General features: G+C 48.4%; 1 protein-coding gene across 4 annotated transcripts in view; it reads right to left on the bottom strand.

The window, feature by feature from the left end:
* ADAMTS9 (ADAM metallopeptidase with thrombospondin type 1 motif 9) overlaps positions 1–18,783 on the bottom strand; it is a gene marked incomplete at its 5' end in the record, with an annotated part of 155,750 nt that overhangs the window by 11,128 nt on the left and 125,839 nt on the right. For all 4 annotated transcript variants that reach the window (XM_081159306.1, XM_081159308.1, XM_081159309.1 and 1 more), the window contains 8 exons: positions 879–983; positions 5,098–5,189; positions 6,756–6,889; positions 6,980–7,074; positions 7,186–7,280; positions 7,459–7,591; positions 8,485–8,679; positions 11,922–12,095. In XM_081159306.1, coding sequence (XP_081015432.1) covers positions 879–983; positions 5,098–5,189; positions 6,756–6,889; positions 6,980–7,074; positions 7,186–7,280; positions 7,459–7,591; positions 8,485–8,679; positions 11,922–12,095 — 1,023 coding nt within the window. The remainder of the gene's footprint in view (positions 1–878; positions 984–5,097; positions 5,190–6,755; positions 6,890–6,979; positions 7,075–7,185; positions 7,281–7,458; positions 7,592–8,484; positions 8,680–11,921; positions 12,096–18,783) is intronic.

The following is an 18,783-nucleotide window of genomic DNA, read 5'->3' as shown; positions in this document are numbered from 1 at the left end:
CTCCTCACATTCCTGAGGGGGCCCTGAGGCAGGGGTCATGGCTGGGGCCAGATGGGCCACAGGCCATACAATGGTAAGTGTTCCCACTTGCTCCCAGGTCAGGTTCCTGCTGCATACTCAGAACTTCTGAGGGAAGCTGTGAAGAGCAGAGGACCTGGAGATTCCCATCAGTGGTGGCAGGGCCAGGGCACTTGCATTTTAAACTTTCCCAGGTGGTCCTAATGTACACTGAGGCCGGGGTCAGGGCTTCTCAAGCTGCGGGTGCTAACGAACCACCAGGCAACTTTGTCCAGCCTAGAAGCTGACCCAGAGGCTCCGGGGCACAGAAGCTGCATTTTCAACCAGCTCCCAGGTGATCCTGATGCTATATCTCCACAGACCCCACCTCGAGGAGCAAGATTTCAGAGCATGAAAAGCTGCTTACTGTAGAACACGTGCGTGTTCTCTAACTCTCCAGAAATTTCACCTAAGTTACCCCTTTTTTCCAGCTCTGCTTGTATTTCAATTCTTCTTAAACATTCTTTTCCCTAAGTTCATAAAAGCAAATCTCACGTTGGCCGATTGTAAGGAGCCCGATGCACACACTTGCTCAGTGGCTTCTCCTGCTGCAAGCTTCCTGGCTGGCGTCCTTCCAGTGACCTCGGGGTCACAGGCTTGCACCTTCACGGAGAGGTCACCAGGAGCAAGCAGGGCTCCCGCCCTTCTGCTCACCACACACCCTTTACCTTCAGTCCCCTAAATCTTCTGACACTTTGCAAAACGGTGAGTGGACGTGGGAACAGCACATTCGTACCACCACAGAGGGCAGGGGTGGGAGGGAGGGGAGAGGGGAGAAAGGCAGAGAAAACAAAACCCCTCCTCCAGCTCGGTAGCCTTACCGGCGACTTCTTAATGTCCGAGACGGCATAGTTCCCCTGTGAGATCCATCTGGCTGATTCCGTTAGAGAAAGGCCTGTTCCGTACAGGTTGATGCTAAAACGACCCTGGAAAAATGGCCAATGAAAGAGATTTTTAGTCCCAAGCAAAGCCCTCAGAATAAAATGTACCTTGGAAAGGAGACCGGTGGTAATTCATAACGATAGCTACTAATTAGTAAGGGTTTTCTTTGTGTGTGTGTGTGTGGGGGGGAGGTTGTAGGTCTGGACCAGACACTTTACAAGTATCATCTCATCCATCTTCGCAAGAGCTCTATGAAAGTTTTCTCTCCAGATGGAGAAACTGAGGCCCAGCAGAGCTGATTAACTTCTTTAGGATGCAGTGAGAGTCCAACCCACATTTTCCTGACTACAGAATTTTCACCCTCAACCTAACGCAGCAACCCTGATGCTGCTCATAATTATCGGGTTTCTTCAGGAACAAAATGCCACAGTGTAATTTTTCTAACAAGATCTCCCTGCCAAAGCTCCCTGGGTTTCAGCTCCCGGGGCCTGAGCTCTCTGCTGCAAAGCACAGCGGGGCGGGACTTCAAAGGAGCGGCGCGTCTCGGCGGCCGGCAGAGGGCGCGCGCGGTGCGCTCCCGGCCGCGACCCAGCGCCCCCAGGCCCAGGGCGCCCAGGCCTCCCAGGCCAGCGGGCTCCCTTTGGAAGCCTGGGCCTCGGCTGTTCCCACATTTCTGCCTAAGGGCTCGGGGCAGCAGGGATTCTCTCTTGTTTTTCCCATCTGTCTCTGTTCTCTCCCTCTCTCTTTCAAAAATGACTTTGCAAAGGCACTGAAATAGTTTCTTCTAGAGGTTTCTTACTCACAGGAGCAGTTTGGAGTTAAGAATGTTCAGCAGGAACAGGCTCCAGGTGAACCTCACAGCCCAGAACTTAGTCAAAGGCTTTGATAGACCAGGGAGGGCCGTGAGCTGGAGCCTCGGCCAGTCAGCCCTAAGTGCGAATTCAGCTCTTCCCGGCAGCAAGATCCCAGACACCTTTTATAACAACGTCTGGGAACCTCAGCCTGTCCGTCTGTAAAGTGGACGGTAATACGGTCCTGCTTTCTAGGGTCCGGTAAGCGGCTGAAGGGCAGCTGCAGGACTGTGACTGGTGTTCGCTTCCCGGTCAGGTGTTTCCTATAGTCCAGGCGGAATTAGGCTCCTATTTGTGACATCGCCAGGCCACCGGGCAGCCTCCATTTCGTGGTTCTTGTTACACAAATGAACTTTATCTGATCTAACCTGTGAGTAAGAAGGAGTTAGATAGAAGGTATAAAAGCTAACTCATGATCTGGCGGAGAGTGGCTGATATTTTAAAATGTGTTTGGAAAGCAGTCTGGGGCAGCTCTCCACAGTGTTGGTGGATGTTAATTTGAGGCCTCAGACCTATGTGTCCCTGACTGGCTGTACCGAGGCAAAGTCCCCTTGCCCGGCTCCTCCGACACTGGCTTCTGCCTGCTGGGTCATCCCACCAGGCCAGTTTTCTCATCTCTCAGTCATCTTTGCCCTGAGGACTGGTCCACACCCCTCTACTGCCCAGACCACACTGTTGCCAAGGACCCTCTCATTTCTCCCTCCCCACCCTGCTTCCCTTCCCAGGCACACTGTGGCCTGTCCCGCCTGCCCTGCAGGAGGTAAGCTTGAGACTTGATCTGCTTAGATGTCAAAGTTCTTAGAAGGTCCAGGCTGCTGACCTGGCTACTAGCCCGGGGAGCCCCCCCATCTGTTGTCCAAGGTTTGAACACACTCCAAACACAGACCTGCCCTCTCTGAGCAGGTGACACACCTGAATGGAACCCATCCTCTTTTCCCAGTTCAGGGATCTGCACTGGAAGCAAGCATCCCAGCTGATGACTAGCACTCAAGTTGAGGACTGCCTGAGGGGTCAAGACCTCAGTCCTTTCTAGCTCTAGTCAGGAACATCTTTGCCCCCCAGGCCTTATCTTCAGGGTCCAAAGGGCATGAGAGTTTTAACTTCTACCTTCTGTTGCTGGTTTAAAAGAGGAAAAGTAATTAAGAGCCATGCGTACACTAGATGACCCCAGAAAGGTTTTTCAGAGATGTGCCTTAGACAGACATTTTGTTCTCTGCTTGGACAAGAATGAACACAGCAGAAATCTCGCCTGGCAACAGGATCAGCCAGACAAGTACGCCTGCCATTTGTACTCAGACACCTGGGATCAAATCCAGCCTCTACTGAGCACCAGCTGCCTGGGTTGGACAAGTTACCCAGCCTTTCTACACCTCAGTGTCCCCATCTGTAAATAGGGAGTGTTCTCATAGGAGGCTGTGGAGATCAAATGCTAGGCTGACTTACAAATGCTGAGCACAGGGCCTAAAGCCTAGTACACAATAAATGCTACTAATACCAGCATCAAAAAAATAATAATATGGCATCCACTGTGATCATGACTTAAAAACATATATATTCTGGCTATATCTTCAGGTGAGGGCTCTTATTGATAAATAAATCCCCAAAGGGACAGCAGTGGACAAGGGGGAAGAAGCTGGCTGTGAAACAGGGAGAGCATACTCAGCTTTGCTTTCTGTGCAGACACTGGTCAGAGGAGAAACCACCCGCTCCGAGCAGCTCGCACAGTCCTGCTTTCCAGATCTTTCCCGGGAAACTGATTTGAAAACTCACGTCTTTCATCTATATAGTTGGTGCTCAATAAACACCTAAGAAAAGGAATTCTTTAAGTATCCAGTGTGGTCTGAAGAATGGGCTGGACAAAAATACAAATTAGTCTCTCACTGGCTTAGGGTTTTCTCACTTAGCAACTGCTTCAGTATCAGGATTTAGAGCAAATCAATCTGTTCATTTGTCTCTAAATTATTAAAATAAATGAATGCAAATTATCTCCACTTATTTAAGCTTTCCAAAAGATGCACATATAGAAACGAGAGACAACCCTGAGACATTTGAAAAAGGCAGGGCAGGGCCAATCTATCAGCTGTTAAAATGCAACCCTTACCAGTGGGGTGTCTGAAGTCATCAACTGCTCTAAAGAAACTACACTTCAAAAGTTTTCAGTTCCTGGGTAATGGAGAAAAGGCCCTTTTTACTATTATGTCCTTTGTTTATTTTCTTTCTCCCCTGAGAGCTTCCTGTTCACTCCTCTAAAATGCTTTCTAAAGCTTGGGGCTGAGAAAACACTTCCTTAAAAGAAAATTCAGATGTGTTTGTCTTTGGATGGTCCCTGTGGTTGGGCGCAAATCTATCCTGGGATTCGGGAGGCGCCCCCCAGGCCCAATCCCCAGGCTTTCCAAGGTGCACAGGCAGAGTGGGAAATTCCGGACCTCACGTGAACCAAAGAGAAAAAGGGGCCAAGTTCTACTGTCCGGAATCATCCAACTCAATGTTGGTCCTGACTTCTCCTGCAGAGCTCCTTGCAAAGACTGGTGGCTGTTGTACTGAAGTAGCCCGGGCTGATGGTTATGGCACGTTTCAGAAGGCAAGTTAAAACCTGCCACCTCTCTAAAGTGGCAAGGAAATGTGGAACTATGGAATGGGCAAGAAGATTGCCAGTCAGCTGTGCTGCCGAAGAGCCAACACAGTGCAAGATGATAAATTTGCACTTCTCGGCCTGAACACTGCAGATTTTATACATCTGAAGTCGGGGTGACAGCTTTTCTATATCATGTAGTAGTCAGGATTTTTAATGGTTGATAGTGGTATGTTGGAGTCCACTTGTACTGGCTTTTGAGAGCTGATTGTATCTCTCTCCAACTCTCCATTTAGTGACATAAGGCTGGTGGCTTGAAATCAGTCATGCGGGTGGGAGGAAGATATTTACACCACGGAAATCGGCAAATGCTACAAAGCAGGGCTGCTTTTTTCTTCTTCTTGGAGAGCCAGCAATTAAACATTTACCAGCATGTCACTGATTTCATAATATTCATTTTATTAGCCACCATCATTTGCTTAATGAAGCCGTTTGCTATCCAACATCTAGTTAGTTTCTAAATGTTTATGACTGTAATAGATGCATTTTGCTGAATGCAGGGGTTTGGTGTGTAGCTATGATCGTTTGCTTAGGAAATAGTCCTAGGAGTGGAATTAGACTAGATTAGGAGCTGTGAGCATTTGAGGGTCCCCTGATGCTGGGGCCAACCTGTTCCAACTACATTCCCAGGAACAGAAGCCACCAGGTCCCCACGGACAGGCTCCCAGCACATACCTGTGGGCACTTGGCGGCACTGTAGCAGTCCCCAGCTGTGGCAAAAGGCACGGGATGCCCTTCGCTTGTCTTTGCAAACTGTAGGTCAGTGGCTGTTGAGTTTAGAGAAGATTAAGGGGAGAAGAGAGGTGACAGTGGGAGAAAGAGGCAGGGAAGAGACAGGGTATTAACAAGGAGAGAGAAGGGAATAAGAACAGTAAAAGAAACAATAAGAGGGAGTGGGAGAAGGGAAAAAACAAAGTACGATTAGTGAGCAAATGGATCCAGATGTGTTCTGGCTTTTCCCTCACCACGTTGCGGTTCTGAGAGCCTCGCCCCGGGTTTTATCAGCCCTGACGGAAGCCCAAAAAGGCAGTCTGAGAGCACTGTGGAATCGATTCCGATATAAATAAATGCATGAGCCACCTCGCTTAAAGGTATGTAGTGGGGTGACCCTGAACCTCCTGCACACGGTCAGTCGCTGAGGCTTCGGGACTAGGGGGGTAAGTCAGGGAAGCGATTCCAGCGACTGGGGAGTTATTCCCCGAGGCTTCATCTGTCCTCCCGTGGCCCAGGCACGATTATTGCCAAAATGTGGAGCAATTAGAACCCACATCTTGAAAGTATTAATGGCAACCTCCCAAGTTTGGGGCTAACTTGTAGTTTTTAAAAAAAAGCCAATAAAAACAATGCTCATGTTTTTAACTGTCTTGTAGCTCTTGAGACCAGCTCTGGGAATGGGGAAGGCGGTTCAGGAGACAGACTGAGAATCCCACAAAAGCTGTCGTGGCGCTGGTGGGCCTGGAGGCCGGAGGCAGCTTTTTACCTTTTTGCCTTGTGCTTCTGGAATCTTCCTGCAGTTAACCACATTTTGGTGGGAAGGAAATCTGAGTGTCCAGGGGCCCTGTCAGAAGCCCTGGGTCTTAGCTGGGGCTTGGTGGGGGGGCGTTTGGGAGTCTCTAAGTGAGAAACTGCAGCCCCCCTGCCGTTAGCCCTAATGGTCCAGCTAAAAGCAATTAAAAATATCTTGGTACAAATCAAGTGCAATCTACCTCAAGAGGAAAGAAGTGCAATATTATGGGTACAATGTGAATGAGGAGAAATTAATTATTCATTATTTCTGTTTTTCCTCTATTCAGGAGAATGTGTTTGGCTGTTTGAGCTGCATTAGCCACTCCTAGGATTCATGCTTCTAACAAAAACGCAGTGTTGGCCGGAGTATAAAATCAGCCCACGCGCAGGCTGGTTTGAAGAGAGTAATTGCGCGCCCCATCCTTTTTTATGTGAATCAACAATCCGATGGCGTTAGCTTTGTGCCCGTGTGTGTGCCCACTGTGCGGGTGGGAGCCCTGCCCACACAGGGCCCCTGTGCCTGCTAAACCCTACTTGAACTCGAGGCCTCAATTTTGATGGCCTACGTTGGGGATGCTGCTCTGACCCCACCACTGCATTGGGGCCCCTTCAGTGTGCTCCCATCTCCTCCATCCACTTGCATCACCTGTCTGAGGAGCACGGCTGTGTGCCTGGCACCTTCCGGGCTGGGGTACCTCAGGGACAGATGAAGCAACCCCACCCCGGGTGGCTGAGGACAATGGGTCTCCTCGAGCCTCGCCCCAGCTTCGGTGCTGACTGAGTGGAGAGACTGACGTGTCCATCCCCCACGACACCCCTGAACGTACTTATAATCTGCATGGTGACCAGGTCTATTCTGATTTTCTGGAAGCTGGAAAAGCCAGCTGCCGTGTAGTCCTTCCGACAATGGCAGTCATCCCGGCGGCTCCCGTTGTAGGGACACTCGGTTGGGTTGTGCAGCCTACAGTCCAGAGAGAATGTTCCAGTGAGGATGAGAAGGTGCTTCCAGGGATCGCAGGGCTCTGGGCTCCTCGGAGCCGAGCTCTCCTACCTGTGGCCGTAAACCTCGGAGAAATTCTCAGAGTCCCCACGGACCAGTGTCATGTACTCTTTTGGGTGGTCGGACTGCATCCCCGCACAGAATATCTGAAAGGCAGACCAGAAACAACCCACTGGGGCGGCTCGGCCATGGGGCGATGAGAGCCCGGCCGCTCACTCTATAGACAGTTTAGAAATAGGACTGAGGTCTGTGCGCACCTTCAGGAGCTTGCCCTTGACGATCAGGAAATATTCACCATCCTCTGAGGCACCGTTCAGTCTTTTTACCTCCTTGCAGTTCTGGGGTAGCTCGCCTAGAAAACACAAGATGCCAAAATGCCTTGCGATGAATGAACTGGTCACACTAACGCTCTTTAGCAAAGGGGATGATTTTTTTTACAATGAGTTTTGTATTTCTGAAATGGGCAGGCAAGCGAACAGAGAAGACCGTTGTTCAGGCTCCCGAAAGAAGGCTTCGCTTGGCCAACTTACAGTTATAGATATCGTGGCAGGTTTTTCTCTCTTCTGGCTTCAGGTCAGCGGGACATAAGTGGCTGGGCTGGTCCTCGTTGGTTAAGCATTGCACGGACCTGTGCCTCACTCCCACGCCGCAGGACACGGAGCACTGCAAGGCAGGGGTGGGTCAGCGGCGTGGGTGTCGGACCCGGAGGCCTGGCTCCTACCTGTGGTGCTGGGGCTTCACGGTGCATACAGGGCTTTATTTCAGGCCCTCTGTTGCTGAGACAAATAGCTGACGTAATGGGCACTTACTATAGACCCATTCCTGTGCTGAGCTTTATACATTCACATTTATGCATATCTACTATCTACATAGTTACGTATGTACTTATACGTATTATATATATATATGTATAATTTTATATTCTCATGTAAGCTTTACAGTGACCCTAAGATAGTAATTCCATTGTTCTATTTTTACAGAGCAGAGATTAGGGCCCAAATGTTAAGAAATTTGTTCAAGGTCATGGTGGAGCCAGGATTCAAAGGTGACCACTTTCAGTTGGTCCTATACTTTTGCCCAATCACTTTGTGACACTGAGCTATCTGGAGCCAGGAGCTGTAGCAATTTCCCAGGGCAGCTCCAGTTAAAAATGTCCTCACTTGTACCCCTAAGACAGCAAAGAATTAATTCCCAATGCAGAGGGACTGACACTTCTGAACCTCTTAAGTGACAAAGTTCAAGTTGCTTTAAAATTTTAAACTGTGGAAAAGATATGCAACTTAAAATATGTCCTGCTAACATAAGTGCTTTTTCTGTATTAACCCTTTTTTGCAGGTGAGGAAACTGAGACCCGGACTTTCTGCACTTTCTGCAAGTGGCCAAACCAGGAATCAGCAGGAGGCTGCCTGGCTTCCGAGTCCATGCGAGGAGCACCGGGGGCCACACCGCCCAGCAAGCCCCTTTCAAGGCGCTCGCTGCTGTTTCTTACCAGGTCTCTTCTAGGAGAATGACTCAGGCAAGCTGTGTGCTTTGTGATTTGATAACCGTCTACTTACGCTCCCCCAGTTGCCCACTCTCCAAGTGGCGGAGACCGGGCACTCTCGCAGGTAGCAGGGGTGCACGCTGGGGGGCTGGGTGCCCGGGCAGTTGGTGGCAGTCTGGTGTCCATACTCGTAATTCTCCTTCCCGGTGTAAATCTCGCTGCAGGAGACGAGCCTTTGCTTGTAGCCCTTTCCACAGGTCACTGAGCACTGAGGGGAGAGGGGTTGAGGGGAGAGGCTGAGCCCAGGGCAGCCGCAGCAGACCCTGCCCTCCACCCGGCCTGCTGAGCCTGGGCAGTGCCGTGCGAGCTCTCGGCCTGTTGGCTTCATGCATGTTGGGCAGCGGCCCCAGCACGCGGGGGCCAGGCAGCCCTAACAACGCCTTCTGGTCTAGTGCTCCCACTGAGGTGCCTCAAGCCCTTTTCTGGACTTCCAGGGGAGAGGGGAGGGGGGAAGGGGGGATGGGAGAGGGCAAGGGGGTGTGGGGGGCAGCTCCAGCTGTCACTGGCTCAATTTACAGCCTCCACAGCCCACGCACTGGCTTTTCCAAACCCGCAATCACCACATCAGACAACTGACCAAGTCGGATGGAGAGAGAGCCAGAGCCCATCTGAGCTGAGTGTGAGATCCAAGCCCTCAGCCAAAAGGGGGCCCTGGGACTTTTCCTTTCCTACTCAGCGTGGCCCGATTTCCCATCTGATGGCCACCTAATTTTCTCTTCTTCTCACTCCCTGGCGACATATACTGACCAAAGTGTTGCCTCCCCGCCTCCCCCACAGTGCAGTCACTTAGCCCCTTTGCCACAGTTAGAACCCATGGAAAAATACCCAGAGATACAGAAAAAGGGAAGAAACAAATATCCTACTGTGTCCCATGCTGTGATGGGACATCTAATTGGTTATTTTATAATCTGTTCAACCTCCCCAGCTAAGTATTTTATACAATATATTACTTAAAAATAAATCTGAATTGCAACAAATTTAGTTTTGATGTTATTTTTAGTCAAAGTCATCAAATAACTGGCCATCCCCTGTGAAAGTGCCACCTAGGCTCAGGTGGAATATGAGGACTCGGAGACCAAGGCTCTCAGAGGAGGCCGGGTGCAGCCCGGGGACTGTGCAGCTTGTGGTGTGTGAGCTTTTCTGGGACGAGGGACCAAAGCTTCCATCAGTTCTTACCCACTATTAAAAGCCATAGTGTTGCTCTTTCCTAATGTTTCCTGAGCTGTTACTTTAAGCCACGTGGCTTTCCTTTCCTGAAAATTTCCAGGGAGAAGGCTTTTTTTTTCCAGGGAGAAGGCTTTTCTTGAAGACGTGCCAGGGGCAGGAGGGAACAGGCCCAGCCAGAGGCACGCACAGCGTTCCTTCCAGCTGGCTCAGGACTCCTGTGCGCTCTGCCTACGTTTCTTCCTTCTTTGGCAGCCGCTGTTCAAAACCCCGAGGACCTGGCTGACGCCGGGCCAGGGGAGTGCGAGGCGAGTATGGGGTGTTTCATGTGGACAGATGGCTAATGGATGCTCTGTCCAAGCTGCGGGTATTTTAGTGTCTGCCCAGCGCTTGCGTGCAGCGACCTCAGGCCTAGGAATCTGAACAAGGCTGTGTGTCTGCCGAGCAGAAGCAGAGCGGCCCAGCGGTCACGTATGTGGTGACACGGGCAGATAGGTGTCTGCTGATGGAACTGAACCCAAATATGGTCAGGTTTTAGTCAGAGGCCTGCGCTTCTCTGGAGGATCTGGGAGGCACACACACTGCCTCTGGCCTCCCCAGCCCATCTCAGGCCAGAGCTCTGACGTGTAGGAGGCTCATCCTGGGACCGGGAGAGCGCAGAGCCCCAAGAGGTGGGGAAGGTCTTACTGTGGATTCTCCCTGCTTCGGGGTCACACGCTAGTTTCATCATGAATGTGGGTTACTTTTCTAATTTGAAAATAACAGTAAAGTAAAATGAAACCATAAGAATGCGGGCTCCTGGCCACAGTGATACACTTCAGGCCCGAAGGGAAATGCACCAGCCAGGGCTGCAGGGACTTGGCCCTTCTGATCTGACCCCAGTGCTGTAAATTCAGGGTCCTTTCCCCATGGTCCTTGTATCTGTGTCAAGTCCTGTCTCCATCCCTCTAAATTTTGCTTGTACATTTGCAGAGTTTTCAATCTATGATACATCTGAGAATTTGCAGGTATGTAGGCTTCTTTTTTTTTTTTTAAATCTTCTCTCTATCTCATCTCTTAAGGATTAAGATTAAGGTCTTAAAGCTGTAGGAATAACATGACTCCAGTCTTAGAAAGAGACCAAAACTCTTTTAACAACAACACATGGAAGACTGGCTGAGGGGATGGAGAGGGCCCTGTGTGCGACAGGAGGTTTGGCAGCATCCCTGGCCTCTACCAGATGCCAGGGGCACCCCGCTTCCCCCAGTGTGACAAGAAAAAAATGGCAAGTGTCCCCTGGGAGGGAGGGAGACAGAATCACAAGAGCAGAGAGAAGGGTGGAGAGGCAGACCTAGACCTAAGACTTTGGGGCCACCTTCTGTACAGAAACAATTCAGCCCTCAGCATGCAAACTTAAAGAGCACCTGGGAGACAGTGACAGTGACAGTGAGCACCTCTGCCAAGAGCTCAGGTACCTCCCTTCCACATCTCTCAGTTCCTTTGGGTAGATGACAGCTGGTTTTGATGTTATAGATCTTTCAGTATTTGAAAATCTCATGAGGTTTGAAAATAATATAATCATGTTGTTACCACCATTGGTGGACTAATAATAAAAAGCATCCAGATAGGCACTGTATGTAGGAGGAGACAGGAAAAAAGAGATACTTGAGATCCCTTGGATATCATGGAAAAGTATTTTGTTCCTCTGATCAGAGGCTGTTAAATAGGCGACCCACATCTGGCCCATGAATGTGTCTGGTTTGCCCCACACAATGTTTCAAACAAATAATTTGAGTCCACATTTTAAAATTAGGAGGTCTCATAGAATTCCCGATTTTGTTCTCTCTTAAAAAGTCAGGCTTGGAAGGCTGGACCCACATTCTGCACGGCCTCAGCAGAGTGGGGGAGAGCTGTCCTACTACATACTGTGTGCTAGTTTGCCACAGTCTCCACCTTGCCCTGCTGTCTCCCTGACACCAAGGCATTTTCTTATACTTAACTCTCTTCAGGCACTGAGAGGCATCTTCTGAATCTGCAGCCCCTGTAATAACGCCTTCCTAATCATATCAGCAGGGCATGAAAGTGAATCACAGGAGGAAGAGTTGAGGGGAGCTCGCTACCTCAGGCACCTCCCCCAGGATGCACACGTGGGGCTGTGGCCCAGGGAGGCGGAGGGGCTTGTCTGAGAACTCAGTACTCAGGGGCAGACTGGCAGGTGGGTGAGTCTCCCACAGTCCTGCACTCACCACTCTGTTTCCCACCGGCCACCGCTGACCTGCAGGCGGTAACAGAGTCCCCGGGACGCACCTCCGACCACTCTCCTGTGATCCAGACATACTCGCAGGGCTGCAGGCTGCAGCTCTCCCGGTCGGCAGGCCGCCGGCCCGCGTCGCAGTGCAGGCCGTGCACCTCGCCGCCTTTGTCCTCACCGACACACACCACCCTGCGGTACCTGGAGCCTTCGCCGCAAGTCTTGGTGCACTGTCAAGACAAACGAAGGGGTGCGGGTGTGGAGGGGTAATGGAGTAATAATGTCCCGTTTCCGTATAGACTGCAGGTTATCTATTACATGCAGGAGACTGTCCTGTTGCTGTAACTGTTCATTTCCCTGCCCGGAATCCCTCTAAGTCTGGGAGATCCTGGGAACAGCCGGGATCAGCAGAGAACCCGTATTCTAGTCCAGCTGCCCTGCCTCACTGCTCCGGGACGGCAGGGAGGTTCGGCGAGCAGCTGTCGCAATGCAGGAAGGGACTCGGGAACGGACGGATTTCAGGTCTGGAAAGACCCGGAGGTCTGTGCACTTCGAACACCCACTTGAACTTGGAATCTTTTTATTTATTTATATTTATTTATATTTATTTACTTATTTATTTTAAAAGGTTTTTATTGATTTCAGAGAGAGGAAGGGAGAGGGAGAGAGAGAGAAACATCAGTGATGAGTCATTGATCGGCTGCCTCCTGCACGCCCCCTGCTGCGGATCGAGCCCGCAACCAGGGCATGTGCCCTGCCTGGGAATCGAACCGCAATCTCCTGGATTCTAGGTCAACACTCAATCGCTGAGCCATGCTGGCCAGAAAAACATGGAATCTTTTTAAAACTATGGCCAAATGGTTTTTAAACTATTATTTAGTCACTTCCCTGACTCAAGAGGTGACTAAATACCTCTTTTGTCAGGAAAGTCATTACCTGTCTGAGTGGCCCATTTCATCTTACAACACAGAACGGAAAGCATCCCTGCAGGTTCCAGCCTCTGGTCCTAGTGGTCGACTGCAGGGCAGCAGGGAAGATGTGTTTCACTTCTCATCAATGATTCCCCTCCAGTCTTCGACAAGAGCTTTCCTGTGGCCCCTACAGCCCTTTCTTCTCCAGGGGATCTGCTCTCATCCGTAGTCGTTTACCAAATATTCACCAAGTTCTTAATATGCGTGAGGCCCTGGGACGGGTCCTGGGTGAACAACTGTGGGCACGGGTGGCTCAGCCCCTGCTCTCACAGAGAGGCATGTGTATTTTAGTAGCAAAGACAGGCATGAAAGACTGGGAGAGCCAGGGAGTGAGTTAGCAGTTGCTATGATCTCCAGTTTTCAGATGAAGAAACTGGGACTTAGAAAGCCCAAGTAACCTGTCCCAGGTCACACATCTCTTTGTGAAGTAGAAGGGACCTATCCTTTTATTCCCATGAACCAAGTGAGGAAACAGAGCGGCTAGTATGTTTTGTCCTGGGATGATCTATCTCCATGCTGTCCATTTGGGTTTGGGAGCCAATTTAACTCAAAATTCTCTCCTGAAAAAATTGGACAGATATATGAAAAAAAGAAAGAAAGAAACTAGACCACCATCTTCTACCATATACAAGAATAAACTCCAAGTGGATTAAAACTTAAATGTAAGACCCCCCAAACCATAAAACTCCTAGCAGAAAACATAGGTAGTAAAATCTCTGACATTTCTCTTAACAATTTTTTTAATATATCTTCTTGGGCAAGGGAAACAAAAGAAACAAGCAAACAAACAAAAATGGGATTACAACAAACTTAAAAAGTTTTTACCCAGAAAAGGAAACTATCAATAAAACAAAAAGACAACCTACTGAATGGGAGGACATATTTGTCAATGATACATCTAATCTCCAAAATTTATAAAGAACTCATACAACTCAACACCAAAAAAACAAACAATCCAATTAAAAAATGGGCAGAGGACCTGAACAGACACTTCTCCAAAGAGCACAAGGAGATGGCTAACAGACATATGAAAAGTTGCTCAATGCCATTAATCATCAGAGAGATGCAAATTGAAACCACAATGACGTATCACCTCACACCTGCCAGAATGGCTCCATCAACAAATCAACAAACAACAAGGGCTGTTGCGGGTGTGGGGAAAGGGGAGCCCTCATGCACTATTGGTGGGAATGCAGACTGGGGCAGCCACTGTGGAAAACAGTATGGAGTTTCCTCAAAAGATTAAAAATGGAACTGCCTTTTGACCCAGCGATCCCCCTTCTGGGAATATATCTGAAAAAACCTGAAACACCAATTTAAAGGATATATGCACCCTTATGTTCATAGCAGCATTATTTACAATAGCCAAGATATGGAAGAAACCCAACTGCCCATCGATAGATGAGTAGATAAAAAAGTGGTGATTATATTTATATATATATAAAATGGAATATTACTTGGCCATAAAAAGAATGACATCTTACCACTTGAGACAGCATAAACAGACCTAGAGGGTATTATGCTCAGTGAAATCAATCAGTCAGAGAAAGACAAATACCATATGATTTTACTTATATGTGGAATCTAAAGAACAAAACAAACAAACAAAATTGAAAGAGACTCATAGATACAGACTGATGGTTGCCAAATGGGAAGAGAGTTGGGGAAATAGATAAATAAGATGAGGGATTAATAAGTACTAATTGGTACCAAATAGTCACGGAGATATAAAGTGCAGCACAGGGAATACAGTCAATAGTGTTGTAATAACTATGTTTGGTGCCAGGTGGGTACTGGAAATATTGAGGGGAACATTTGCTAAAGTATATGATTGTCTAACCACTATGCTGTACACCTGAAACTAATAAAAAATAATATTGAATGTAAACTATAATCGAAAAATACAATTTAAAATAAAGACATTCTTTCCTGATATGATTCTTGCCTCCCTCCCTCTCTCTCTCAGTAGTAAAATAAGCACAACATAAAATTCATCATTTTAACCATTTAAAATGTACAATTTGATAGCATTTAGTTATTCACAATGTTGTGCGATAATTACCACTGTCTCTCCAAAACATTTTCGTGGTCCCAAAAGGAAACCCTGTACCCGTTAAGCAGTCACTACTCATCCCCCACCCTCCCGGCCTGTGCAACCACCAATCTGCTGTCTGTCTCCATGAATTTGCCTATTCCCGACTTTCCATATAAATGGAATTATCCAGTATGTGTCCTTTTGTAAGTGGCTTCTTTCATTTAGCATAATGCTTTCAAGATTCTTCCATGTTAAGCATGTATCCTGTTTATGGCTAAATAATAGCTAATTGCATGGATATACATTTTTTTCAAATGTTGATGGACATTTGGGTTGTTTCCTTCTTTTGACTATTGTGGATAGTGCTGCTGTGGACATGCATGTGCAAGTTTTAACACCTGATTTCCATTCTTTTGACTGCATCCCCGGGAGTGGAAATGCTGGGCCACATGGTAGACCTGAGTCTTTTGTGAGCTTCTTTGCTCTTCAGAATATAGAAGGGACACGTGGTGAGTCCTGGTAGCACTTTATCATTTGCACACTTAACTCAACATTTATTTCTGCTGCTTGGAAGGAAACCTCAATATTTAGGATTTGAAGTTATCCGTAATTTTTCTGGGGCACAAATATGAATCAAAAGCACAATGAGATGAGCACGGAGGAACAAATCCCTTCCAACCAGTGCAGGAGGCTGGCTGGGTCCGGGTCCCAGCTCAGTCCTGGGTGAGTGGCTTTGGGGTTTTCTGTACCCTGGAGGATGCTGGGAATGACTGTGAAGTAATAACGTTTTTGTTTCATTTAAAAAATGCCAAACAAGTTAGAGAGTCATTGAATGTTACAAAACAAAACAAAACGTGGTTAATCTGTGATGGGTGGACATATGCAGGAGGAATACTTAACTCCCCTTAGAAGAAGCATTTCCTTAGAAATCAGGACTTGGGTGACTCAGGATCACGACTGAGCAGCGAACCTGGACTGAGCTTGTGCCCTGCCGTTTTCACAAATCCTAGGCTTGCATCTGCGTCAATGAGTAACAGTTTAGAGCAGAAATGCAAGGGTTACTAAATGCTTTCTGCTTGGTAAATGTTTCTCTCTTGGTTTTGAAGAATGTTTAACTACCATAAAAACTCTTTTGCAAATGATGGAAAAGGGAGTTGGGAAACCTGACCTTGTGTTGAGGCAAGAAATGTCCAAACCTGTAGAAAATTTTTATGAGTGTTTTTAAGCCAAACTGATGACAACTGCCAAGAAGCAAAATCTCAATGGACTGAGAAAATGCTCCAGAGAATGGCAGTTTGCAGCTTATTTTATACATTCAAATCAAAAGAGGAGGTATAAGGAGGGTTACAGGAAATCCATTTGTGGTAGATTTAGGGGGTGGGAGAAAGCAAAGCAGGGAAATCTCTGGGATTAGATAAAAGGCAAAATGTAGAAACACATACTTCTTTTATATTGGTGGGTACAGGACTGATAATTCACATTTACAGCACAGACAGATGGTGTTCCGGGAACAAGGTAACAATGAGGGGCTCTGTGGTCTCTGCTCCGGTGCATGCTGTGCCCTGAGGGGTCTTTACTCTGACATTTCAAAGGTATGTTATCTTAGATGCAGAAAGACAATAGACGGGCTTGCTGAAGGTAAAGATTGACCTTTGTCAAGGAGGCTACAGGGCTAGGACGTGACTACCCTCATGACTCGCTTTTAATTAGGAAGTTTTATGTTCAAACCATCCAGTGTGGTTACTTTAGGTCTCTGCGTTTGTGAGGCCACCATGCAGGCCTGCTCTGAACTGTCAGGTTTAGTATGTGGCCCTTTTTTTGCTTACAATTGAGTATAACTTTTAGAAAAATTTAAGTAACTAATTGAGATGCTCAGTGCTTTGGAATTACAGTCAACAGATGCCCTGAGCCACCAGCAAGGCTCTTCTGCGAAGTCCTGGACCCGAGCCAGAGCGAGAGCCTGGGTGACCAGAAAGCAGACCCAGCCCATGCTTTCGGATTCCATCAGCCTTTGGTTAACATCACGCCCCCCTGTGATTTATGAACTCTTTCCTTTCTCCTGGAAAATGATCTAGAATGTCCTGAAAAATAGCTAGAAAGATCAACTAGCCTCATTTTCATTCAAAAGGGTTTTCTCAAATTTCATCACAGCTCTTAGGATAAAGTACACCAAGCGTCTAAGTCATACCAGCAGCCTCCTGGAATTCCAGCCACACTGATGCAGGAAGCAAATGACCAGAGTGCTGGCAAACTGGGCAGCTTGCCCACTGCCTCGCAGGCTACGTGGGCCTTAAAACACGCTGAAATTAACCGGGGGGGGGGACGGGGGGATGGGACAACTTTCCAAAACCAAGGGCAAGACCTAAAATAAATGTTTAAAGTACTATTTTATTTAGCCAGGTAGGTTGGCCACAGGGTAAATGTCTAAAAAGGGTCATTTGACGCAACGGGTAGAAACTGTCTTTCCTTAAAGCTTGTAATCAGGCTGCTTTACCCGTTTTTGGTGAGATTCCCTGACCATGGGGAGCATTCACATTTACGTGCTCTACTTTTTTTTCTTTAATTGATGTTTAGAGAGAGAGGAAGGGAGAGGGATAGAGAAAGAGAAACATCGATGAGAGAGAAACAGCATCGACTGGATGCCTCCTGCATGCCCTCTACTGGGTATCGAGCTCGAAACCTGGGCATGTGCCCTGACCTGGAATCGAACAGTGACCTCTTGGTTCCTGCGTTGACACTCAACCACTGAGCAACACCAGCCGGGCGTGTGCTCTACCTTTTAAGGTTGTTGATTTTCTCCAGGGATGAAAGAATCAGTCCGTTGTTTTTGGGGCCAGGCGACCCTTGTCAGACAGCGTGGGCACAGACAAGCACCAGGACAAATGGAAAACTTAGCAGCCCTGAGTTCTGTGCGCTGTGCAAAGGTCTGTGTGCTGGGGAACAGTGCTGACAATCAGTTCATCTAACACTGCTTTAAAGTAAAATAGGAAAAGGCAGTCTTTAAATTACCAATAGGATCTATTCTCAAAGCTCATGTTAAAGTCAGGAATGTGGGTTTTAGACACTTTAACCCAAAAATAGTAGATTTGCAAAGGAAAAAGGCAGACACAATACTGTGGAGACGTTTCATAACTTTAAAGTGACACACTTTCAGGCAATATTTTCAACAGGCCAAGTTCTGTGCCGGGAGCTGGGGCACAGCCCTGACATCCTCCCACTCCCCTTCTCCCCTTCTCTCTGGTGATGACGCCCAGTGGCTGCTTCTTCCAGCTTGGGGTCTAATGTGTCAGGACAGCAGGTGAACTGGTGGCCCTGGGGTGGATGTTTCAGGCACCTCATGAGGCTGTGTGAGCAGATGTGACGGAGGCAGGAGCCATCAGGGTCCTTTGCAACTGTTACAGCAGAAGGACAAGGGGCGGGATCCCCACAGTGCTGGAAGGGGTGCTGGGGTGGTAGATGCAGGAGGAGCTGGCCCTGGGCTCAGGAGAGACTCCGCACGCCCAGAGGCTGGAGGTGAATGAATGTCAAGGGGAAGGGGGCTGGGATGACTGCAGCAGTTTGGGGTTGTTGGAGCCTTCCATCTGAGATAGGGATTCCAGAAGGCGGGCAGAGGTCAGGCCACAAAGGGGCTTATGAACCTCCTACACTGTTCTGGAGAAAACCAAACCCTCGCCCCGGGCTACAGGGCACGTCATAACCCAGCCACTCCTGTGCCCAACCTCATATTAGTGACTGGTCCCCACCCCCTCTCCTCCGCCATGCTGTGCTTTTCTATGCTGAGGCCCTGAGCCCTGTCCTCCCTCTTCCTTCGACCTGGAATCACCTTCTCTTATCCTTCACCCCCTGACCACCCTAGAGACGCAGGCCTGGCCTGTCATTCTCCGTCACTGTCTCAGCGCCCGGTTCTTTCTC

This window comes from Miniopterus schreibersii (genome assembly GCF_964146895.1).
Source record: "Miniopterus schreibersii genome assembly, chromosome: 15".
NCBI classification, from domain to species: Eukaryota; Metazoa; Chordata; class Mammalia; order Chiroptera; family Miniopteridae; genus Miniopterus; species Miniopterus schreibersii.
The sequence above is the reverse complement of the archived record's forward strand: the minus strand, read 5'-3'. Positions and strand labels throughout refer to the sequence as shown.